The 26,505-nt window shown below is 37.7% G+C and overlaps 1 protein-coding gene across 1 annotated transcript in view; it reads left to right on the top strand.

Moving 5' to 3' along the window:
* LOC101894195 (uncharacterized) overlaps window positions 1-25,760 on the top strand; it is a 215,473-nt gene extending 189,713 nt beyond the window's left edge. The window contains exons 5-9 of the mRNA XM_059131107.1: window positions 9,839-10,023; window positions 15,681-15,876; window positions 15,940-16,152; window positions 25,310-25,540; window positions 25,604-25,760. Coding sequence (XP_058987090.1) covers window positions 9,839-10,023; window positions 15,681-15,876; window positions 15,940-16,152; window positions 25,310-25,540; window positions 25,604-25,752 — 974 coding nt within the window. The 3' untranslated portion in view covers window positions 25,753-25,760. The remainder of the gene's footprint in view (window positions 1-9,838; window positions 10,024-15,680; window positions 15,877-15,939; window positions 16,153-25,309; window positions 25,541-25,603) is intronic.
* Window positions 25,761-26,505: the final 745 nt, after the last annotated feature.

Raw genomic sequence — 26,505 nt, 5'->3', positions numbered from 1 at the left:
CGACTTCTTCCTTCATTCTATATGAGATAATTTTTAGAAAATGTTAAAATATGGGGGAGGTACCAGATATAGTGGACCCAGGTAGATAGATAAAAATACAGGTATGGACAAGAAAATCGAACCTTTATATCCAATTTTAAGCGAAATCAGAACTTCCGTATTCATCTGAGCTTTCTCATTGAGAGAAATATTTAGATATAGCCAGTAGATAGGAATCGCTAAGTTATGACAGATAAATGTATTGAAAATTTTAATCCTTTGTGGGTGAGGTACCAGAAGGGGATGCATACACAGGGTGAGATAAAAAAAAAAACTGCAATAAAGTCAAATGGCATACATTTTACATTTTTTAATTTTATTGAATGAAAGCAAAAAATGCCGAAAATAGTATTAAATTTTAAAATAAGTTTAGATTTGTTCGAATTGGTCACCTTTGGCACGAATTATGGCCTTCAAGCGGCCAATGAAACCGTCACACGCTGCCCGAATTCTTGGGTGATGCGTGCTGAGCACTGTTGGAATGTCCAAAGCCTGCGGCCAAAGGCCTCAATACACCCTCCGGAATATTTTCGCGATAATATTCGGCATTTACAGGGTGAGATAAACAAAAACTGCAACATAGTCAAACGCCATAATTTTTAGATCTATTTTTAAATTTTATTGAATGAAAGCAAGAAATGTCGGAAATAGTATCAAATTTTAGAATAAGTTTAGATTTGTTCGAATTGGTTACCTCTGGCACGAATTATGGCCTTCAAACGACCAATGAAACCGCCACACACTGCTTGAATGTTGCTCTGCGTAATTTTGGCCCATTTCCGGCGAAGCGCTTGCTTGAGGTGATCGCCACCTTGGTATTTTTTAGTACCAACCTTGCTTTCTAAAATACTCCAGATACAATAGTACAACGGATTGGTATCCGGAGATTTTGGTGGCCATTGTGCGCTGGAAATGAAAAGAGGAACCTCATATTGTAACTATTCTTGGGTGGCGCGTGCTGATTGCGATGCCACTGAGTCCTCTTGGAATGTCCAAGGTCTGCGGCCAAAATGTTTGCATGCCCAAGGCTTTAATACACCCTCCAAAATATTTTCGCGATAATATTCGGTATTTATTCTGATGCCACAGATGATTAATACGAGTGGTGAGCGACCATATGCTATTGTGGCGGCCCTCACCATCACCATGTCCGGCTTGAGGCTTGAGTCCTGGTGGCCAACCGAAGGTGCACATTTTTAGCCGACATCTTTGGCAAGTAAACATGATCATTTTGTTTGTTTACAAACTGCTGGCTTTACCTTGAGCTTATTTTTCGAATATTTGCCGAATGGAATATTGCGATATGTTCAGCTCACGAGCCATTTTTCGGCCACTGCGACGCGGGTTTCTGTCAAGTCGCTTCTTTACTTTTCGAACCATTTCTGCTGATGTTGCTGTTTTCCTGTCTTCCGTCCACTTCCTTGACGTCGGGCTATGCTACCAGTATCATCGCACGGTAATGAGCGGTGGTACGAGACACAAAAGATTTATTCACATTTAAATGCTGGAGGGCTCTAACGATAGCCACTTGTAGTTTTACAGCCAAATATAAAGAAATCACCCTATCACGCTTGAATTCCATCTTTTTTCGGGAAAATTCTCACCTAAATGCCTTTGTACACTTGTAAACAATATCATGAGCTGTCACTGGAATAATTTTAACAGCTGTCGGACGAGTGGCTTAGAAATGACCGTAGTCTGAAGTTGGTTGCAGTTTTTTCATCTCCCCTGTATTCCGAATTTTGACCGTTTGAGGGGGACAGATATTTCCATTTTCTCACCGGACCTAGCACTGGTGAAAATATTAGGATGTGCAAAGTTGAAGCAAAATCGCATTGTCCATTCTCTTTCTGTGCAGTAGAATATATACTTTTTTTTTGAAAATTCCGATCTTTTGTGGGGAGGAACTAGAAAAAGTGGACCGATATTGTCCATCTCCGAACTCGATCTAAGTCTGAAAATATTATTACTATGTACCAAGTTTGGATCAAATCGAATACTCCCTTGGAGAGTTATTGGGCGAACCAGCCAGCCAGGCAGATAGGCGGACGGACATCGCTAGATCGACTCCAAATGTCCTGAAACGGATTTGGTCCAATAAGACCTAGGGTCTAAAACCGCTATTTCGATGAGGCACAACATATCACCATTTAGAGATGTGGGTTGTAAAACCGAAGAACCGTTGAAGTGAGTTATAAGGATTTAATGGTTCTCCATGTTTATAACAAAAAGAAGTTATGCAAAGATATCTAAATTTCTCTCAAACTGCTCGAAGAGAATTTTTAGGATGCGATAACGAAATTGTTCTTCCTCTCTTATTTCTCTTTAAAAAGAAGAGAATAAGAAGTTCTCTTTTTCTCATAGATTTTTGTAGGAGATTCCATTGAGTATCTAATAGATTCTACAGATGACCACAGACTATCTACGGACCTCCGCATCTGTTATCGGCCATCCGCTAAATGACCCTATCGTTCATTCGATATTTTCCAAAAAAAAAAAAGATTTTTTTCCCACTCTCGACATATCCAATTCCACCAATTGGCCAAGTTCGCCTTTTCTCTCAACGACAGTTGTATTTTTTTATACCCTCCACCATACTATGGAGGGTATATTAACTTTGTCATTCCGTTTGTAACTCCTCGAAATACTCATGCCAGATCCAACAAAGTATATATATATTCTTGATCAGCGTAAAATTCTAAGGCGATTTATCGATGTCCGTCTGTCTGTCTTTCTGTCCGTCTGTTGTAATCACGCTATCTTTCGAACGAATTGAGACAGAAGGTTAAAATTTTGCACACATGTTTATTTTGCCAGTAGGCAGGTTAAATTCGTAAATGTGCCATGTAGGTCCACGTTTTCATATAGCCCCCATATAACAGTACCTTCCGATATTCGGTATTTTGTTGATTTTAGGGACATTATTCAACGGAATTGTTTCAAATTTGGTATTTGAAGTGCGAAATGGATACTACAGCCTAAGACAGAAAATTGTCTGTGCAGGTCCACGTCTTTGTATAGCCCCCATATAACGATACCTCCCAATATTCGGTATTTTGATGATTTTAGCGTCATTATTCACCAGAATTGTTTTAAATTACGTATTTAGAGTTTGTCATGGGAACTACAGTCTATTACAAAAAATTGTCTATGCAGGTCCAGGTCTTTGTATAGGCCCCATACATCAGTACCTCCCTATATTCGGTATTTTGACGATTATAGCTACATTATTGACCGTTTATTTCAAGTTTCGAATTTGAATATGGTAATGGCTTATGACAATCAATGCCAATGTAGGTCCACGCCGTATACACCCCAATATAACTATTATTTTTGGTCTTTTTAAAATTGTAACAGAACTTTTTTAAGGACTTTATTTGTTGAAAATTTCCACATTCGTTCCGAATGGTGGAGGGCATTCAAAGTTCGGCCCGGCCGAACTTACTGCTTTTTAACTTGTTTTTTTTTTTTTTTTTTGGTCTTAGCCACAAGAATTCAATGGCTAATTAGTGATGCACCAAAATCCGCTTTTGTCATTATGGCATTTAAGCAACAACACCCTGCTGGTGATTGTGTCTTAATTTGCATAACAAAGACCATTTAAATGTCTGATTATTCCAACAAAGTATGGCAAAGTGAGGCAAATGGAGAATGTGGAACACCCTCCCATTGGCAGAAACATAGAAGAAACCACAATGGTTCCGATTTTCTGTTTGGTGTGGTTTTTAATCATTTATTTTTGGTTAATCTGTTTATAATTATGCATTGTTCTGTAGAATTTAGATTTTTTTTTTTTTTTTGAGTAATTTTTCTGCGGTTCAGTTCAGTTTTTGACCTCGGTATTAGAGCATTTCTGGATAGAATGCAAGTGTATGATGTGGTGCGAATTTCTATATTGGCAATTATTTTAAAACAAGGATCGTGTTAGTTTGCCATGGTAAATTAATATTGTTTAAAAAATATGATATGAATATTGAGTCTAATTTAATAATGGAGCTTTTGGAACTTAAAAAACTTGAGATTTAAAAAATTACAATTTATGAAGGATTTTTAAGGATTTAAAAAATGAGCAACAACTGAAAGCAACTTAATTATTAAAAACAGGATTCATTTGTCATCACAGCTGACTTTCGCCTAAAAGTAGGCATCATTTATTAAAATTTCACCCAATTCCAAATCTTTCCCTGACTTTAATAGATATATGTATATGTCACTAAAACTAGGTAACTATTTAGTTATCAAATTTCAAAACTGTTCAGCATTTATTTTCAATTTCATCACTTTTTCAATATTGTGACAAATCGAATGCACTTTCCAGGAAATAAATGATTTGAGTAACTCATAATGACAAACCAAGATGAAATGCCGACAGGCAGCTCTTCCACAACTTCAACATCATTCCCGTAATTAATTACAAAATTGACATCTTCATGTTATTCGAATACAAAAAAAATAAATAACCGCAAAAAGTTGTTAACGTGATTGACACAGTCATCCATCAAATTTCAAACTTCAAACAAATTGCCGCAGGCCTTTCAATACAATACGACATAATAATGATGATGATGGAGTACTAAAAGGGGAATGGAGGGGAGCTAAATAGGGAAAGAGAAATAGACAGGAACTCCTCTCAATATATCATCGAAAGAGAAGCAGCTTTCTATAACATCTCGATAGATAATAGCGAGAAACATCTCTATAAAAATTACTCTCAGCATGTAATCGAGAGAGGAAATTTCAATAGAAAATCTTCTCCAAAAATAATTAAGAGACATTTCAAAAGAATTTTTTCTCAATAGATGATTAAGAGACTCCTCTTGAAAAAAATAGAAGATCGAGAGGATGTTCAAAATTTCTTTCTCGATAAATATCAAGAGAATTTTCTATCTCCCGACAAAAGCTTGAGAGAATTTTCTATAAAAAAGGACTCCCTAGGAAGACCAATTACACTTATCTGAGTAGAAGACTTGAAAGGCTTCTCTCAGAAGACCTGAAGGTTTTCTCTCAAAAGACTTAAAGGTCTTCACTCAAAAACTTGAAAATCTCTTCTGAGAAGGCTTAAAAGTCTTCTCTCAAAAAACTTCAGGACTCCTCTCAGAAGACTTGAAGGTCCACCAGAAGACCCAAAGGTCTTCTCTCAGAAGATTTGAAAGTCTTCCCTCAGAAGACCTGAAGGTATTCTCTCAGAAGACGACAACTTGAACGTCTTATCTCAGAAGACTTAAAGGTCTTATCTCAGAAGAGTTGAAAGTCTTCTTTAGAAGACTTAAAATTCTTCTCCCAGAAGACTTAAAAGTCTTCTCTTAGAAGACTAAAAAGTCTTTTCTCCTCTGCTATTCTCGGGAAAGACCAGCAACTCTTCTCGGAGAAAACTAGCTACTCCTCTATGAGAAGACCAACTGCTCTTCTCCGAGAAGACCAACTGCTCTTCTCCGAGAAGACCAACTGCTCTTCTCCGAGAAGACCAACTGCTCTTCTCCGAGAAGACCAACTGCTCTTCTCCGAGAATACCAGCAGCTCTTCTCCGAGAATACCAGCAGCTCTTCCATGAGAAGAACAACTGCTCTTCCCCGAGAAGACCAGCAGCTCTTCTATGAGAAGACCAGCAGCTCTTCTATGAGAAGACCAGCAGCTCTTCTATGAGAAGACCAACTGCTCTTCTCCGAGAAGACCAACTGCTCTTCTCCGAGAAGACCAACTGCTCTTCTCCGAGAAGACCAACTGCTCTTCTCCGAGAAGACCAACTGCTCTTCTCCGAGAAGACCAACTGCTCTTCTCCGAGAAGACCAACTGCTCTTCTCCGAGAAGACCAACTGCTCTTCTCCGAGAAGACCAGCAGCTCCTCTATGAGAAGACCAGCAGCTCCTCTATGAGAAGACCAGTAGCTGCTCTTCTATGAGAAGACCAGTAGCTGCTCTTCTATGAGAAGACCAGTAGCTGCTCTTCTATGAGAAGACCAGTAGCTGCTCTTCTATGAGAAGACCAGTAGCTACTCTTCTATGAGAAGACCAGTAGCTGCTCTTCTATGAGAAGACCAGTAGCTGCTCTTCTATGAGAAGACCAGTAGCTGCTCTTCTATGAGAAGACCAGTAGCTGCTCTTCTATGAGAAGGCCAGTAGCTGCTCTTCTATGAGAAGGCCAGTAGCTGCTCTTCTATGAGAAGGCCAGTAACTGCTCTTCTATGAGAAGGCCAGTAGCTGCTCTTCTATGAGAAGGCCAGTAGCTGCTCTTCTATGAGAAGGCCAGTAGCTGCTCTTCTATGAGAAGGCCAGTAGCTGCTCTTCTATGAGAAGGCCAGTAGCTGCTCTTCTATGAGAAGGCCAGTAGCTGCTCTTCTATGAGAAGGTCAGTAGCTGCTCTTCTATGAGAAGGCCAGTAGCTGCTCTTCTATGAGAAGGCCAGTAGCTGCTCTTCTATGAGAAGGCCAGTAGCTGCTCTTCTATGAGAAGACCAGTAGCTGCTCTTCTATGAGAAGGCCAGTAGCTGCTCTTCTATGAGAAGACCAGTAGCTGCTCTTCTATGAGAAGACCAGTAGCTGCTCTTCTATGAGAATACCAGCAGCTCTTCTATGAGAAGACCAGCAGCTCTTCTATGAGAAGACCAATTGCTCTTTTCTATGAGAAGACCAATTGCTCTTTTCTATGAGAAGACCAATTGCTCTTCTCTGAGATGGCCGGGTGATTTTCTCTAAGAAGACCGAGTGCTCTTCTATGAGAAGACCAATTGGTCTTCTCTGAGAAGACCTAGTGATTTCTCTGAGAAGACCGAGTGCTCTTATCTGTACTTCTCCGAGAAGAGAAAACTAACTGCTCTTCATTGAGAAGGCCAATTGCTCTTCTATGAGAATATCCATTGCTCTTCTATTCTCCTTATGATCTATCTCTCTCTCTCTTTTGCGGAAAAATCCAATTCCTAGCCATGAACCCCAAAAAAATCTGCTCATTATTCCTTAGTCTCCCCACCTTAAAAGACAATTTGTATTCTTCCAATATTTATTTGTCATTTTAAGTTAACGATTCGGTAGCCGAGTGCTTAGTTAGCGATTAAAGTGCGCACATAAATATCTTTTGTGGCCCGTTGCTGTTCGACAAAAAAAGTGAATATAAGTAAAATTTTCATGCCAAATTGATGTTATGTTGATGTCGTTTTTCTTATTTTGTTGCTGCTGTTCTTCGCTCCCAAGCCAGAGGTGTTTGCAAAGCCATTAAAAGATCGATTCGTGGGGGTAATTATCAATGGAGCAATGGCAATAAAGAAGTATTGCAGGTGTAGCCCGTAGACCAATCGTTGATGTGGTTGGAGCAGCTCTCTCGTTGCACTGGTGATTGCCATAATTTGTTTTAAAACCTTTTTCAGTTATTATTTATATTTGTAATTGGTATTAATTAATAGGTATGTTTGAAGGTGTGTGTGTGTGTGAGTAATCTCAGAGAGCTGGCATCTTGTTAAGAGCAGACGTCTTGTTATGCCAATGGTAGTGTGTGGTGGATAGGTAGTTAACCCAACCACTATGGCTGGGTTGTGCCCCACCAACTGGAAAAGGGTGTGTGTGTGAGCGTTTATGTGTTTGATAACATCTGATATCCCCCACCGACCAGGGCAATTAGTTCGATGACAAATCATTGTTCTGGCCAATTTGTCAATTAATTCGCACAGATTTATCTGTTAACTGATTTATCATGCCAACCTCGTCATGGAGTGGGAATCCAATTGGAATGTGAATTTGCAAAAGATTTGTAACAGAATTATCGCTAGCCCCTGAAATGACCACATCTGTTTGTCTGGCCGTCGATTTCTATTGTCTTCCATTTTAGCGCTGGCTAAAAGAGACATTAATTCTAGACTTCTGGTAATTTAATTATGACAACATGACATAAACTTGACCTCAAAGCCTGAGCATTACGATTTAGTTTTGGATTAATGCCAATTCGATGTCGAAGGCATGGGTGGTGGTACGGCAGCAGATTTATTATTATTATTATCGGCATCCATGGACTGCAGTTATTTAGCCACTACTCTGTTTTCTTTGAGAATTCGCTAATGGCAAGTGAAAGGATTTGTTTACATGACTCTGTGGCCAATGAATGGCAGCGGGTTAGATTTTTTTTTATTTACCACCCGTGGCTGTGGAGCTAAAAATGGAATATTGAATGTGATTCATTACCGGCCACTATGAGCAATGGAATGTGACAAATGTAATTAGGAAAGGCATTTCTATAATAGGTTGTTGTCAAGACCATAATTGAGGGGAAGTTATGCGGACATTCTTGGAAGAATTTTCAGAAAGCCAAATCAGAAGGATTTCTCAAAGAGGTCTTCTCATAGAAGAGCTGTAGGTCTTCTCATAGAAGAGCTATAGCTCTCTTCTCATAGAAGAGCTATAGGTCTTCTCATAGAAGAGCTGTAAGTCTCTTTTCATAGAAGAGATGTAGGTCTCTTCTCATAGAAGAGCTATAGGTCTCTTCTCATAGAAGAGCTATAGGTCTCTTCTCATAGAAGAGCTATAGGTCTCTTCTCATAGAAAACTATAGGTCTCTTCTCATAGAAGAGCTCTTGGTCTTCTCATAGAAGAGCTCTCGGTCTTCTCATAGAAGATCTATAGGTCTCTTTTCATAAAAGAGCTATTATCTTCTCATAGAAGAGCTATAGGTCTTCTTCTCATAGAAGAGCTATAGGTCTTCTAATAGAAGTGCTATAGGTCTTCTCATAGAAGAGCTATCGGTCTTCTCATTGAATAGCTATAGATCTCCTCATAGAAGAGCTCTCAGTCTTCTCATAGAAGAGCTATAGGTCTTCTCATAGAAGAGCCGTAGGTCTTCTCATAGAAGAGCTATAGGTCTTCTTCTCATAGAAGAGCTATAGGTCTTCTTCTCATAGAAGAGCTATAGGTATTCTCATGGAAGAGCTATAGGTCTTCCTCTCATAGAAGAGCTATAGGTCTTCCTCTCATAGAAGAGCTATAGGTCTCTTCTCATAGAAGATCTCTAGGTCTTCCCATAGAAGATCTCTAGGCCTTCTCATAGAAGATCTCTAGGTCTTCTGATAGAAGATCTCTAGGTCTTCTCATAGAAGAGCTATCGGTCTGCTCATAGAAGAGCTGTCGGATTTCTTATAGAAGAGCTATCGGTCTTCTCATAGAAGAGCTATAGGTCTATAGACTTAAAGGCGTTCTCTCAGAAGATTTCAACGTCTTCTTTTGGAAGACTTGGACGTCTTCTTTTGGAAGACTTGAACTCTTTTCTCAGAAGACTTGAAGGTTTTCCCTCAGAAGGCTAGAAGTCCTTCTCTTAGAAAATTCGAAGGTTTTCTTTCAGAAGATTTGAGATTTGCCCTTAGAATACTAGCAGGTCGTCTCATAGAAGGATTATTGAAGACCGGAACATTTTCTCATTGAAGACGACTTGACCTTTTTGGTTTTCTCTCTAAGAGAAGTAGGCCCACTCTCAGAAGACCACTTGGTCTTCTTATAAAAAGAAACTGTTGATCTCCTCCATAGGACTTCTTTGGAAAAAATATTTTCTACAGGTCTTCCTTTAACACAACACCATCTACAAACCTTCTATAGAGAGAACAGCTTCTTAAGGTCTTAAATGGCTGGAATACAATCTACAGATAATCCAAGGATAGAAGACCTCCTAAACTCCTCTTTCAAGGCCTTGAATACCTCTTTGTTTTCTCATAAAGAAACTATGGATCTTCTCATAGAACTCCTTTAGAACTCGGAATTATTATATTTAGTTCGAAGTTCGTCTTTTTCTAAAATCATTAACTTTTTTCTTCATATATTTTATTATTCCAGGTGAACGTTACGATTTCATTATTACCGCCGATCAACCTGTTGGAGCCTACTGGATTCAGCTGAGAGGTTTGGGTGAATGCGGTATCCGACGTGCCCAACAATTGGCCATTTTGCGTTATGCTCGCGGACCATATCAGCCGGCATCACCACCACCAACCTATGATGTTGGTATTCCACAGGGTGTGGTAAGTTTCGACAAAAAAAAACATTTTTTTAAAACAAAAAAATCACAGGGGAAAAACAACAACATTTAACGAAAAATAACAATTTAGATGAGTTTTTTAAACGATTTTTATGGAAATCCAAAAAAATCGACAACTTTAGAATCAACACAAAATTGCTAGGCAAATTTAGAGATTAGCTAAGAAGTGGCACCCTAGACACAAATTAAGTGTAGGCATCAATTTAATAACATCATCGTTTAAATTGCCTATCATTTATTGGCTGTCAATTAAGTGATTCAAGAGAACATAATTCAAATATTTTTTGTTGTAGTTTGTCTGGTGTTAAATTGTTCCGACAAAGCGGGTGGGTTTAGTTGGTAAATGCCAGATAAGCTCCATCTCTTTAAATGGAATTCTTAGACATAGAATAGACAATTTTTTTTGGTATTAGAAGTAGGAACAGTGATTAGATATTTCAACACCCACTCATAGGTATACACACACGCATACACTCACACACATACATTGACATTTTCATAGGCCATAAGAAAAGTGTTCATTTTGTTTTTATTTATAACTAACAAAAAAAAATTGAATAAAAAACAATATGAGAACATCTTAAGGTAAGTAACATTTTCATTCTTCATTCATATGCTCCACCCCCCACCCAATCCACCCAACAAGTCGCAAGATATTCTGTATTCTGTATATATATAGTGAAACACTTAGCTGGCAGAGAAGGCAATTAAGTGTTCCATCGAGCGATGTTTGTACGTGCGTCCCAATCCAAAGATATTTTATGAAATGTTGACAAGCGAATTTGTAGCAAGTGGGCGTTTAAGTGATATAATAATTTGGCGGATTTGTAGAATAGAAAATTACAAAATAATCGTAATTCAGCTAGCTGCTAATTGGCTGGCGTCTGTCGTACAATGTTGCAATGGATTAAATTTAAAGAGATTTAAATTGAGATGTATAATAAATGAGACTTTAGACTATGGTATTCTATCTATAAAAGACCTATAGGGACTACTCTTCAATAGAAAACTTGAAAAATTTCCCCAGTCTACTGAGGATTCGAATAAAATATTCTAGCCATAGAGGACCAATAGATGGTATACTGACCATAGGAAACCCGTGGATGGCGTTCTGTCTATAGAAGACATATGGAAGGTATTTTGTACATAAAAAACACCGGTGGCAGGTATTCTGTCCACATAGGGCCTAAGAAGGGCTTATATACCTGTAGGACCAATAAATGGTATAATGACCATAGAAAACCTGTGGATGGCGTTCTATCCATAGAAGACCTATGGAAGGTATTCTGTGCATAGAAAACCGGTGGAAGGTATTCTTTCCACATAAGGCCTAAGAAGACCTTAAAAGCCCTGTGGGAGATCTTATGTATATGGAAGAACTGTGGAGGGTATTCTGTCTATGGAAAATCCGGCCATTATCTTTCTGTTGCGGTGTAAGTTCTTGCACTTTTTGGAATTTCAAAGGAAGGTTTTAAGCCTAGAAGGTTTTAAACCTATCAAACCCCTGTGGATAGTATTTTGACTATAAAAAGACCTGTGGAAGATATTTCGTCCATAGAAGACCTATGGATGGGATTTTTTCTATAGAAGACTCATGTGAGGTATACTTTTCATAGACACTTGCAGAAGGTGGAAGGTATTCTTTCCACATAAGGCCTAAGAAGACCTTAAAAGACCTGTAGGAGATCTTCTGTATATGGAAGATATTCCGTCCATAGAAGACCTATGGATGGGATTTTGTCCATAGAAGACTCATGGGAGGTATACTGTTCATAGAAGACCTGCAGAAGGTGGAAGGTATTCTTTCCACATAAGGCCTAAGAAGGCCTTATAAGACCTGTAGGAAATCTCCTGTATATGAAAGACCTGTGGTGGGTTTTCTGTCTATGGAAAATCCGGGCATGATCATCTGTGCGTAGAATACCTTTAGAAGTTTTTAGCCTATCAAACTCCAGTGGATATTATTTTGTCCATTGAAGACCTATTTAAGATATTACGTCCATAGAAGACCTATGGATAGGATTTTGTCCATAGAAGACTCATGGGAGGTATAATGTTCATAGAAGACCTGCAAAAGGTGAAAGGTATTCTTTCCACATAAGGCCTAAGAAGGCTTTAAAAGATCTGTAGGAGATCTTCTGTATATGGAAGACCTGTGGAGGGTTTTCTGTTTATGGAAAACCTGGGCATGATCACCTGTGCGTAGAATGTCTGTAGAAGTGGATATTATTTTGTCCATTGAAGACCTGTTTAAGATATTCCGTCCATATAAGACCTATGGATGGTATTTTGTCCATAGAAGACTCATGGCTGGTATACTGTTCATAGAAGGCCTGCAGAAGGTCTTTTGCCCTCAAACGACCTTTAGATGATATCCTATCCATAGAAGACCTGTAAAAGGTCTTCTGACTATAGAAGATCCTATGAAAGGTCTTCTATCTACAGAATACCTGTAGAATAGATCAATGTTGGCTTGTTTGTTCGGGATACCATAGTAGGAGATCTTCTTTATATGGAACACAGGTTTTACGTCTGTGGAAAACCTGGACATAATTATCTGTGCGTAGAATGCCTGTAGAAGGTTTTAAGCCTATTAAAAGACCTGTAGAAGATATTCCGTCCATAGGAGACCTATGGAAGGTATTTTGTCCATGGTTGGCATACTGTTCATAGAAGACCTGCAGAAGGTCTTTTGCCCTGAAAAGGCCTGTAGATGGTATCCTATCCATAGACGACCTGTAAAAGTTCTTCTGACTATAGAAGATTCTATGAAAGGTCTTCTATCTACAGAATACCTGTAGAATATATTATGTCCATAGACGACTTCTGGCTATGGAAGACCTGAGGATGGTATTCTGTCTATTGAGGACCTGTGGATGGTATTCTGTCTATATAGACGAACTGTGGATGATATTCCATCCATAGAATACCTGTATATGGTATTCAGACCATAGAAAACCTGCGGATGTTATCTTGTCCATAAAAGTCCTGTAGGTGGTCTTCTGACTGTAGAAGATCTATAAAAGGCCTTCTATCCATAAAAAAAAAACCCTGCAGAAAATGTTCTCTGTATTAAAGACCTAAGGAAGGTCTTCTGTCAACAGAAGATATGTGATTAGTATTCTGTCTATAGAAGACCATTAGATGGTATCCTGTCCATAGAAGACCTGTAAAAGGTCTCCCGACTATAAAACATCTGTGGAAGGCATTCTGCGTATATAGAAGACCAATGGTAGGTCATCTGTCTACAGAATACCTGCTGAATATATTATGTCCATAGACGACATGTGGAAGGTCTTCTGTCTATGGAAGACCTGTGGATGGTATTCTGTCTATAGAAGATCTGTGGAAGATATTCCATCCATAGAATACCTGTAAATGGTATTCAGGAAGAATACCATAGAAGACCTGTGGATGTTATCTTGTCCATAAAAGTCCTTTTCTGTTCATAAAAGATCTGTAAAAGGTCTTCTGTCCACAGAGGATATGTGCATGGTATTCTGTCCATAGAAAATCTGTAAATGGTATCCAGTCAGACGCCAAAACTCTTACTTTTTTTCATTTTATATCGGATATAGCACCAAATTTTAGAATAAGATTAGATTTGTTCGAATCGGACAGCTTTGGCACGAAATATGGCCTTCAAACGGCCAATGAAACCTTCACACGCTGAACGAATGTTGCTCTGCGGTATTTTGGCCCATTCCCGGCGAAGCGCTTGACTTGACTTGAACGACACTTTGGTATTTTTTAGTGCCAAACTTGTTTCTCAAAATACTCCAGACACAATAGACCAACGGATTGGTATCCGGAGATGTTGGTGGCCATTGTGCGCAGGAAATGAAGCGAGCAACCTCCTTTTTAACCATTCTTGGGTGGCGCGTGCTGAGTGCGATGGTGCTGAGTTGGAATCTCCAGGGTCTGCGGCCAAAATGTTTGCGTGTCCAAGGCTTTAATACACCCTCCAGAATATTTTCGCAATAATATTCGGCATTTATTTTGATGCCACGGTCGATAAATACAAGCGGAGAGCAACCATCGGCTGTTATGGCGGCCCACACCACCACCATGGCCGGCTTGAGGCTTGTGTTCTGGTGGCCAACCGAAGGTGAGCATTTTCAGCTGATCTCTTTGTCAAGTAAACACGATCATTTCGTTTTTTCACAAACTGCTGGAAGACGAATGTTTCTCATCGAAGAAAATCAAATTCGGCACTTCACCACTTTCGGCCAACTTTCGGCCGAAGCAAGTCTTTAGCTCTTTTGAGTCTTGTTGCGGTGTAAATTCTTGCACTTCTTGGAATGTCAATGGCTTTACCCCGAGCTCATTTTTCAATAATTGCCGAATGGAATATTGCGATATATTCAGCTCACGAGCCATTTTTCGGCCACTGCGACGAGGGTTTCGTTCAAGTCGCTTCTTTACTTTTCGAACCATTTCTGCGGATGTTGCTGTTTTCTTCCGTCCTCCACATCCACTTCCATGACATGGGGCTACGCTACCAGTATCACGGTAACGAGCGAGGGTACCAGACACAAAAGATTTATTCACATTTAAATGCTGGAGTGCTCTAACGATAGCCACTTGTTTTTCCAGTCAAATATAAAGAAATCACTCTATCACGCTTCCATCACGAATAACTTTTTTTCTGGAAAATTCTCACCAAAATGCTTCTGTACGCTTGTGAACAATATAATGAGCTGTCACTGAAATAATTTTAACAGCTGTCGGACGAGTGGCTTAGAAATGATAGCAGTCTGAAGTTGGTTGTAGTTTTTTCATCTCACCCTGTACCTCCCTATATTCGATATTTTGACGATATTAGATACAATAATCACCGAAATTGTTTGAAATTTCGTATTTTAATTTCCCAATAGGTACTACATCCTGTGACAGAAAATAGTCTATGGCTGCCTATATTCGGTGTTTTGATGATTTTTGCTATATTTCACCAATTTTTTTTTAATTTCGGATATTTATACTGTAATGGCTTATGAAAACGTCTGAAATTGGTTGAAGTTTTTTCATCTCAGCCTTCCCAAAGAGTTTCGAATTTATTGAAGTTTTTTTTAGAGGTCTTCTGGCCCTTTATCTAAAGTTAAAACACCTACTAGTCTTCTTAAAATAGGAGTCGTTTTTGTCATAAGAATCCTACACCCTCTTTCAAAGATGATTTTGCTTGTCCTTTCATAAAATATCTCACACTTATTGCCTTTTTGTTGTAAATTTTTCTTATTTTTTTATTTTTTATAAATAAATTTTTTATACCCCCTTTAAATAATCAAATATTCCCCCTTCAATTTATTAATATTTTTTATTTCTTTTTTATTTAATTCCATGTAATATAAAAACACACCAAAAAAAAAAAAACAAACAAAAAAATACAATCCTACGCTTCCTATTTTTTTGTAAAATATCAAAACAAAAAAACCAAAAAACCCACCCAAAACTGTTATCAAAACCCATGCTAAAATGGTGGTATTAACTCCCCAAAACTATGATCCATGTGAATATTGTATGTAAATATGCACTGCTTTTATTCTCAAAACCAAAAAAAAATGTGCAAAAACAAACCGCACCTAAATAACCAACCGACAAAAAAAAAACCTGCAAAACGTCTACGAAAATCCAACAAAAAAGGTTATGAATCCCTTGGATGCCCAGTGCAATGGCCAGCGCAACGATGCCATTTGTGTCAGCCAGCTGAAGAGTGCCCTGGAAATTGATCGTGGCATTTTGGCCGAGAAACCCGATGTGAAAATCTTCTTGCCATTCCGTTTCTATTTGTATCGTCCCGAAGAATTGTTCCAGCCCAATACCTACAATCGATTCTTGGGTAAGTTTTGCAGAAAGCTGGTTTTGGAAGTTATTTTAATTTGTTTTTATTTTATTTTTTCAGTGGCACCTACCGGCGATCATGTCATTTCATTGATCGATGAAATCTCATATCTCTCGGCACCCGCCCCCCTGACATCGCAATACAATGATATTAATCCTGAGCAATTCTGTAACGGTGATAATCGTCCAGCTGATTGTGGTCCAAATTGCATGTGCACCCATAAAATTGATATTCCGCTGAATGCTGTTGTCGAGGTGGTGCTGGTCGATGAAGGTAAGTGGGCAATGGAAAATGGGGGAGTACTTTATTTTGAATTCGAAACAAAAAAACGAACGTGAGAAGCAGGGAGGTAGCCAACAAATATCAAGTATTAATTTGTTAGGGGAGCGTATGAGGGATGACATAAAGCATACGCCCCACTATCAGCAATGGATTTAATGAAAAGTTGTCTAGAGCACCTTATGCGTATACTTGCTGACGTAACCTATACAACATAGGGGTTAAATAGATAAAAGGCCTCCTATTCACAGAATTGTTTGAATATCGCTTCTGCGGACAGAAATCGTTTTAGAGGCCTTCAAAAGGTGGATAAATTATTAAGGACTTTAAAAAATGTGCAAATCTCAAATTTTCAGCAGCTAAAGGAATTTATATAGCAGAACTTCTGCACAGTTTTATAGGTAACCGAGCTCTAAAAGGTCTTTCATGAGAATTTTTTTAAGGTAGAGAATTTTTGAGAGGGCCTATTTAAAGAAGACATATGCATGTTGTCTGTAACTAGAATGGCTTGTGGACTCTGACACATTATTAGATGACCCACATTTGGTCATCTGTAACAAGACGACTTTTCCGACCTCTCCTATCTATTCGGTATTCTATGGGTAACAGATCTTCTCTTAGGCGACCATAGATAGCTGACCTTCTCTAGGGCCTCTTGAAAAGCAGACGATTCAAAGATATTCAAAAAATAAGTACCATTAAAAGTCCATCCGAAGTCCAGTGAGTTTCACAGGACTTTTGTAAAGAAAATACTTTCTACAGGTCCAATATAACTAAAGGGTCTTCTGCGGGACCTCTATGAACTGGTGACCACTTTAATTAACAGAATACCTCTTGAACATCGTATATGGATGGATAATTTTGAAGAAAAGTATTATGTGGATGGATTACCTATCCAAAGATTTCTGTAGGCGGACAACCTATTAAAAGGCCCTCCACAAAACAAATGTCCGTAATGTCTGTAAAGAAAATATCTTCCACAGGTCCAATATAACTAAAGGGTCTTCTGTGGGACCTCTATGAACTGGTGACCACTTTAATTAACAGAATACCTCTTAAACATCGTATATGGATGGATAATGTTGAGAAAAAGTCTTAGGTGGATAGATTTCCTATCGAAGGACTTCTGTAGGCGGAAAACCTATTAAAAGGTCCTCCATAAAGCAAATATGCATTATAAGGTTTTCTATAGACACCAGGCATTTCAAAGATGTTCTATAGAAGGGAGACTTTCAAGTTACTTCTATAGAAAATAGACCCTTTTTAAGGTTTTCTATGGACAGGAAATTCTTCAGAAGTCCACTTCCTATAACAAATCCTCCGTCTACTAAAACAACTTTTAAGGGTCTCTAGTCTAAGGAGGACCTCTAACAAGTCCTCTGCCTGTATTCGATCTTTATGTTCTGTATACATACCACCCCTTAAAGACTCTTCGGTCCATAAAATACCTTTAAATGGTCTTCCATCTATAAATGACCCTTAAAGAGTCTTCCGTCGACAGAAGACCTAAAACGAGTCTTTCGTCTACGAAGCCCCTTGAAAACTCTTCAGATGTAGAACAGTTTTGAATTGTCTTTTGTCTATAGAATATACTTAAAGGGTCATCTGCCAAAGGGTTCCATTCGAGGATCATCTGTTCTTAAAAGACTCTTCTGCCTACAGAAGGCCATTAAAGGGAAGAGACTTAAAGATCTCTTCCGTCTATTGAAGTCCATTAAATGGTCTTTTAGGTATGGAAGACCTTAAATAGGCCTTCAATCTCCATGAGACCTGTTAAAGGTATCTGTCCAACAATCATTTTCAAGAGTCTTCGAACAACAGAGGCATTGTCCAAAGAATCATTTTCAAGAGTCTTCGGACTACAGAGGCGCTTGGAGAAGTTTTTTGAAGGGTCTTCTTTCAATAGAAGGTCACTAAAGAGTATTCTCGCTATTTTTGGCAGATATTCTCTTTACAGAAATCACCTGAAAGGTATATCCTCTATGGAAGGCCGTTAAGGTTTTTTTAATAGAAGTCTCTTCAAGGATTTTCTTTAAATAGAGAACCTTTAAATGTTTTTCTACATTAAATCGGTATTTTGCATATTCTCTCTAGTGATCTTAAGAGATATTCTACCTATAGTAGAACTTCTGTCTACTTAATGATCCACCCAATTTTTGGGTGTTACAGGCAGAACACGGCCCCTTAACCATCCTTTTCCTTTAGAAGACAGTCAAATAGTATTTTTTTCCTTAAAGGATCATCTATCAAAAGGTCCCCTTAAAGGACCATCTATCCTTAAAAGACTCTTCTGCCTAAAGAAAACTGTTGAGGGTATTCTCTAAACAGAGGACCTTTAAATGTTTTTCTGCATTACCTTACCCTTAAATCGGTCTTTTTCATATAAAAGGCCTTCAAGTGTATTCTCTCTCTCTAGGGATCTTAAAAGATTTTCTCCCAATAGAAGACCTTTATATAGTTCTATGTCTACTTAATGATAAACCCAATTTTCAGGCGTTACAGGCAGAACACGACCCCTTTGTCATCCTCTTCCTTTAGAAGACCCTCAAATAGTCGTTTTCCCAAGGGAATGTTTTTTACAGGTCTTTGATAGGCCTGTAATCGACTCTTAAATGGTTTTCTCTCTTCCGAAATATTTTAAGGAGCTCTGTCTGTCGAAAAGAGGATATTTTATTTATTTGAGACTCTTAAAGGGTCTCCAAAAGGCTTTTTAAAAGTTTCCTAAATGTATAACACCCTTTAACAGTTTTTATGGTCTGAATATCTGAAAAATTCCAAGAAAAACCTCAAGCTCCCTATTGGTAGAAGAGCTTTTGCCGATTTTCTCCTATATTTAAAAGATTTTTGTTTTTAACAGCTTAAAGACTGGTTTTTAGGGTCAAGATATTCTAAGGTAACCAAGCTCCTCTATGGAACTCCGTTCGAAAGTCGGAGAGTCCAAACTCGGTTCGATAGTCGGAAAAACCTTCTCATTTCGTACATTAGTCCGGACCGACTTCCAAACGAAGGTTATATGGTTGGTTACGTGTTCCCTGACCGAGGAGTTGGCTAAAAATCTGTCATTTTGCCGACATACAGGACAATTTCGCAGCAAACTATGAGGGATATTCATTGGAAATTTTAGAGGGAAAAGTAGAGTTGTCGGACCGGATCCACAAGCCATATTGAGTTTAAATTATTTTCCGAGTTTTGCCCACAAGAACTAACTTTGGGGCTATACATGAACTGCACAAAAAAAGAGCAGAAAACTAAAAATTTTTCTCCGCCCAAAATTGCGTCGGAATACAAGAACACTATGAGTGAGCAGAAATTTGCTCCTCACGGAGTACCGAAACTCCCAAAAAAATGCAAATAAAAAGAGAGAATATTAGGATAGGTAAATATATTTCAGACCGAAGTCTCTCAGACGCATCGAAAAATTCTACAGACTACTGGCAAGCATGTCGGACGTCAGACAATTGAAGAAGGTCAGGAGAACTGAAGAAGATCATCCGCCTATAGAGTACAAAAAGGAAGTATTTTACTTGATTCGCTGGAAGATTTAAGATTTTTAGACCAATGGGTGCGTATACGTATTGTCAAAATGTATACAACACCATGAACCTTGCTTTTAGAAAACGCTTTCGACCCATTCAATGTCAAATGTGTTCCCAAACTTCAACGCCTTTGCTGTACAAAGGCATTCCCAGCTCTGCCCTCACCAGATTTGCAGATTAACACAGTCTGCCCACCAACCGGCCCCCCTATCCACAACAAAATCTCAACTTAGTATAAATATATACATTTTAGTAATTTCATTTTATTTGTTTAACAATAGAAACAATAATAATAATAACAACCATACTATTCAACAAACATCCAGCAAATATGGGTTTGGTCCAAAAAAATAAAACAAAATCGCAACACAGCTCATAAACAACAAATATAATTCGAAAACTATAGGTTTCCTAGAAGTAAAACCAAAAAAACCGGCAGCATAAATTCAATAACAACAGATAACCAAACCAAGCACTTGGCCTCGCAAAAACTCAAATCAAATGTAAAACAACAACAACAACAGCAATCGATTCACATACATAATATCACGAGCAGTTGTTACAAATGTGGGTTACAACCGTTCATGTATCGATCGTCGGACCGACCCATCTACCCACCTCTCCCGAAAAACACCATTCATTTATTGTTTTAAATTATGTACTAAATGTTGTTGGCCAACAAAAGCTGCAGCAAATCTCTAAATTATATGACCCATAATCAGACCAGATGAATATGCTGATAATTTGGTTGGGGGCGTATTTCCAGGAGATATACTTTTCAAGATTTTATGCGGATGCGAATAGAAAAATCGCAATAATTATTGTTTTCGAATTGAAACATAGAAATAACGTTTCTCAGCTACACGGGGAGAATAACTGTCCTATGATTCATGCACGTGTTATACAGTGGGCTCTCGATAACAGAAGTCTGCAATTACATTTACTAACAATATAAAAGAAATTACCAAGATTTCGGACATCATGTTTAATGTCATACTCATAATATATCCCCGTTTAAATTGCTACCAGAATGGATAGGGAATTTCAGATATTTTTAGTGACGTAAAATTTGTCATTATTTTTCGGAACCGAAAAAAAATGTTTCAATTCTTTGCATCCGTAAATTATTGCACTTTATTGTGCCACGGTCTGACATCAGCAAAAGGTTTTTCTGGGCAAAAATCCCAACTGAGTCATTCGTGCGTTGGTAGATGTTGGCGGGTGCAGAGAACGGAAACATTTAAAATTGTTGCTTTATTTCAATACCTTTTTGTTGCTTTTGTTCTTTGATTTTTTTTTGATACAACGTCATAAAGAATTGGGTGGGTGCAACAGTAATTGTTTTGAGTTTATCTCTTTTTGGATTTCGGTCTGTTTGATCTGATTTTCATGCGCTTGCAGCGAAGAGAATGAATATGAGCCGTTCCATGATATTAAAAACAAAAGAAAATTATTTTTGGTTTTAAATAAAAGAAGTTTAAAATGTAATTTAAACTACAATACTGGAATGGTAATAGGTGGCGTATACTTAACGACAACAGTCATACGCACTGATATTCGTATTTTGTCAATGAAGAAAGAAAAGAAAGCCCTCCATAGATGTAATGTTTTGTCCTGGAATCCTGGCTGCTATTCTCTCCACAAAATTCTGGAAGACGATTTTCGATAGAAGGCCTGACTATGGTAACTTGTCAATATGTCCAGATAAAAGCACCTGGATAAAGAAGACACGGAGAGACATTTCGCCTACCGAAGAAAACCCGCAGGAGGTGGAGATTTTCTGTCTATAGAATATTTGGAAAAAGTCACAAGTTTTTAAACGAACTGAAAACGGTATTATTTCCATTGATGACCTGAAGAAGGTTTTTTGACTATAGAAGAGCTGCTAAAGCTATTCCTTCTTTATAAGATCCGAAGAAGATTTTCTGCTCATAGGAGAAGGGGTTTTCGATTTATTGTTTATTTATTTCTAGTTTGCTGAATGAGATCTGAAGAAGGTCTTCGTTTTAAAGAAGACTAGAAGGAGGTCTTCTGAAGAAGGCGAAGAAGACTCGAAGAAGGTCTTCTTTTCATAGAAAGAGATCTGAAGAAGGTTTTTGGTTCATAGAAGAAGATCATCTGTCTATATATATACTGAAGGAGAGCTGAAGACGTTCTTATGTCTACTGAAGATATGAAGGAAGTCTTCGGTTTAAAGAAGAACTGAAAATGGTCTTTTGTCTACAGAAGACCTAAAGAAGGACCTCAGAATTTAGAAGATCTTAAGGAGATCTTCTGTCTTTGGAAGACCTGAAGCAAATCTTCTGCCTATAAAAGGTTTCCTGTCTATGGAAGACCTGTAAAAGGTCTTCGACATATTGAAGATTTGCGAAGGTCTTCTACCTATAAAAGATCGGAAAAAGATCTTCTCTTCATAGGAAACGTGGAAAAGTTTTTCCTTCTGTAGAAGACCTATAAAAGGTTTTTTGTCCATAGAACACCTAAAGAAGGTGTTTTACCTATAGAAGACCTAAAAAGTGCCTTCTTGTCATAGAAAACGTTAAGATCTTCCGTCAATAGAAGGCCTGATGGAGGTCATATGTCTATAGAAGGGCAGAAGAAAGTCTTCTTTCTATTGAAGATCTGCATAAGGTCTTCTGTCAATAGAATATTTTAAAAAGAACCTGAAAAAAGTCTCCTGTCTATAGAAGACCTGCAGAAGGTCTTCGGTCCATGCAAGACCTGCAAAAGGTCTTTTGTCTATAGAAGACCTGCAGAAGGTCTTATGTCCATAGAAGACCTGCAGAAGATCTGAAGACGGTGTTTTATCCATAAAAGACCTGAAGAAAGTCTTCGGTCTATAGAAGACCTGAAGAAGGTATTCTGTCTATAGAAGACCTGGAGAAGGTCTTCTGTCTATAGAAGACCTGCAGAAGGTCTTCGGTCTATAGAAGACCTGCAGAAGGTCTTCGGTCTATAGAAGACCTGCAGAAGGTCTTGCCTATAAATGACCGGACGAATGTCTTCTATCTATAAAATACCTGAAGATTTTTTTTTCTATTCATAGAAGTCCTGGAAGATGTCATCTGTCTATAGAAGCCCTAAAGGACTCCTGACGACAGTTTTCTGTCTATAGAGGACGTAAAGTAGGTTACGGTTTAAAAACCAGAAAAAGGTCTACAGCAGGGCTTGAAAAAAATCTTCAGTATATAGGAGACCTGAACAAGAGCTTCTGCCTAAAGAAGACTTGAAAAAATATGTTGTCTTCTATAGACTTCTGAAGAAGGTCAGAAGAACTGAAGAAGGAGGGCATAAAGGAAGCATTTTTTCTATAGCAAACCCTGTTTATAGAAAATCTGTAGTAGGTTAAAAACTTGATCTTCTTATCCCTATATAAACAAGTAGTAGATCTGAAGAGAATCTTCGGTTTATAGAATATTTTTAGAAAGAACTTTAGCCAAAGATTGACTCTACCCACAGAGTAACTGGAGACTTGAAGGTCTTTGGTCGACTGATGATCTAAGGAATATCTGAAGAATATTTCTTCTTCTAGCCAGTGTATACAAAATCTGTAGAAAGTTTTGCCTCTTTAGAAGAATCTAGTCTTCCATCCATAGAAGGTCCTTTTAAGGACCTCTGTCTGTAAGAAACTGGAGAAAAGACTTCTGTGATCAAAAGAGTTTATGTTATTTTACTTTGGCATACCAAAGACCTGAAAATCTGCATTTACATAAGACCTTAGAACTGTATACTTCTACAGAAGACACGGGAATGGGTTATTTATAGGCATAAAATAAACCTCTTTATAAAAAAGACTTAAATCTTATTCTACAGAAGTCATGGAGAATTTCTTTTGTCTATAGGTCAAACGAAAACGGTACCTTCTGGGCATAGAAGACCAGAAAAAGGTGTTATGGCCACAGAAATCCTTTTTTTTTTTTTCATAGAATACTTGTAGAGGGGAAAGGTATGGCCTTGGAAAGGTATTATGGCCAAATTAATCCATCTTTCCTTAGAAAACTTGAAAAGGGTCCACAGAAGTAGTTTATCAGTTTTCGGTCGATAGAAGGTCCAAGTGGCCTCTATAAATTTCTAGGAAAGGATATAGATATTCCATGTGTAGGATGGCGGGGGGAGTTCTTTCCGTCTATATAAAAATAAGATTTTTTGTCCTATATTTTTGCTACCTATCTATAGGTTCCATATTCGTAAAGGTATGACCAGAGAAATCATTTTTTATAGAAAACTTGTAGAGGAAGGAAGGTATGATCATGGGAAGGTATTATGGCCAAATTAATCCTTTTTTATATTTACAAAAGTATATTAGCAGATTTCCGTCGATAGAAGATCCAAGTGGCCTCTATAAATTTCTAGAAAAGAATACTGGTATTTCATATGTGGGAGGCTGGGTGGAGGTCTTCCCGTCTATGTATAAATAAGACTATTTGACCTATATTTGTGCTATCCTATCTATAGGTCCCATATTGGGAAAGGTATGGCCAGAGAAATTATTTTTTTTATAGAAAACTTGTAGAGGAAGGAAGGTATGATCATGGAATTGTGGCCAAACTAATCCATCTTTCCATAGAAATATTGAAAAGGGTCGAGAGAAAGATTTATATTTACAGAAGTATTTTAGTAGATTTCGGTCGATAGAAGGTCTAAGTGGCCTCTATTAATTTCTAGAAAAGGATACTGGTATTTCATATTTGGGAGGCTGGGTGGAGGTCTTCCAATCTATGTATAAATAAGACTTTTTGACCTTTATTTGTGCTACCTATCTATAGGTCCCCTATTGGTAAAGGTATGGCCATAGAAATCCTTTCATTCCATAGAAAACTTCTAGAGGGGAAAGGTATGGCCATAGAAAGGTATTGTGGCCATTGAAATCCTTTTTTTTTCATAGAAAACTTGAAAGGGGTCCAGAGAAGATTATATATTTACAGAAGTATCTTAGCAAGTCCAGGTGGCCTCTATTAATTTCTGGAAAAGGATACAGATATTCCATATGTAGGTTGTCGGGAGGAGTTCTTCCCGTCTATGTATAAATAAGATATTTTGTTTTATATTTATGCTACCTATCTATAGGTCCAACATTGGTAAAGTTATGGCCATAGAAATCCTTTTTTCCGTAGATGGGAAAGGTATGACTATGAAAAAGTATTATGGCCAAAATAATCTTTCTTCCCATAGAAAAAAGGGTCCACAGAAGATTTTATATTTACAGAATTATCTTAGCAGGTCCAGGTGGCCTCTATTAATTTCTAGAAAGGATACAGATGTTATATATGTAGGATGGCGGGAGGAGGTCCTCCCCAATCGTCTATATAAATAAGATTTCTTGCCATATACATATTTATGCTACCTATATATGCCCCATATTGGCAAAGGGCCCTCAATAGGCCTGTTCGTTTAAAGGGAATCTAATTTATTCTATGTTGACATTATGCAAGGCCCTTATAAAGAAAATAATTGTCAAGGCTCTTACAATTAGGGAAGGTCTCAGTCTCTCTCTTTCCCTCTCGCTTTTTCTCTCTCCCTCTCTCGGGGGATATTAATATAATTTAATAAAACATTTAATTTTAATATTTTTTTCTAAAATTTTCTAATTCTCCATATTTCCAATCTTTTTTTAGTCCAACAACCCAACTTGTCGCATCCCTTCCATTTGCACGGCTATGGCTTCAGTGTTGTGGGCATTGGCCGTTCGCCCGACACCAATGTGAAGAAGATCAATTTGAAACATGCTCTCGATTTGGATAGACGTGGCCTGTTGCACAGACAATATAATTTGCCACCAACGAAAGATACCATTGCGGTGCCCAACAATGGTTATGTGGTGCTGAGATTTAGAGCTGATAATCCTGGTAAGAAGAAGAAAAAGAAATCCTTTTTATAGGGAAATATTACATTTTTGTGTTTTTTTTTAGGTTTCTGGTTATTCCATTGTCACTTCTTGTTCCACATTGTCATTGGCATGAATCTGATCTTGCAAGTGGGAACAAATGCCGATTTGCCACCAGTGCCACCAGGTTTCCCAACATGTGGTGATCACACACCACCCATACCAATTAATTAAAAAAACAACGCAACAACTAACAAAATATTTTGGAGAAAATTTTTACAAAACACCAACAAGACAAGAAGTTTCCTACAGACCGGATAAGAAATTTTCTCTAAAGAAAAACAAAAAACAAACACAAAACGAAAAGACAAGAACCCATGTACAAAGAATAAAAGACAAACAAACACAGACACACACAAGAAAAACAAAACTTAACGAAAACTAAACGAAAAAGCTGTACAGAGAATGTAAAAAAAAATCACTCAAAAACAGTTGAAAGCTTTTTGCATATCTAAAGCTGTGTGTAAGCTTTTAAAGGCGTTTTTTTCAAAGCACTGCCTTGATGTGTTAAAGGCTCTCTTAAGACAAAGTCAATGGAAACACATTTAAAAAAAAACACTTCTATGCACTTGAAATGAAAGGGGAAAGCTTTAAGCTTATCATTTGAAACCCAATAAGCCATAAAAAAGCTTAAAGCTTCAAAGCAAAAATAACATATTGTCCCGTTCATTTCACAGTGCAATAGTCATAAAATTATTAAAATAATTTTTATAAGATTTTCTTCATCTTTTTTTTTGGATTTTCTTTTATAAAAAATTAAAAAAAAAAATTAATTAAAAAAAACAAAAAATTAGTAAATTATATTTCCCCTTTCCACTGTTCTATTTTTTAAACAATTTTCACAGTGCCTTAATTTTTTGTGTAAATTAAATTCTTTCAATTTTTTACATAATTTTCAAAATATTAAAAAAATTCATATTTCAAAAA

The sequence above is a fragment of the Musca domestica genome, unplaced genomic scaffold (genome assembly GCF_030504385.1).
Source record: "Musca domestica strain aabys unplaced genomic scaffold, Musca_domestica.polishedcontigs.V.1.1 8, whole genome shotgun sequence".
Taxonomy (NCBI): domain Eukaryota; kingdom Metazoa; phylum Arthropoda; class Insecta; order Diptera; family Muscidae; genus Musca; species Musca domestica.
This window is presented reverse-complemented; position numbering and strand designations above follow the sequence as displayed.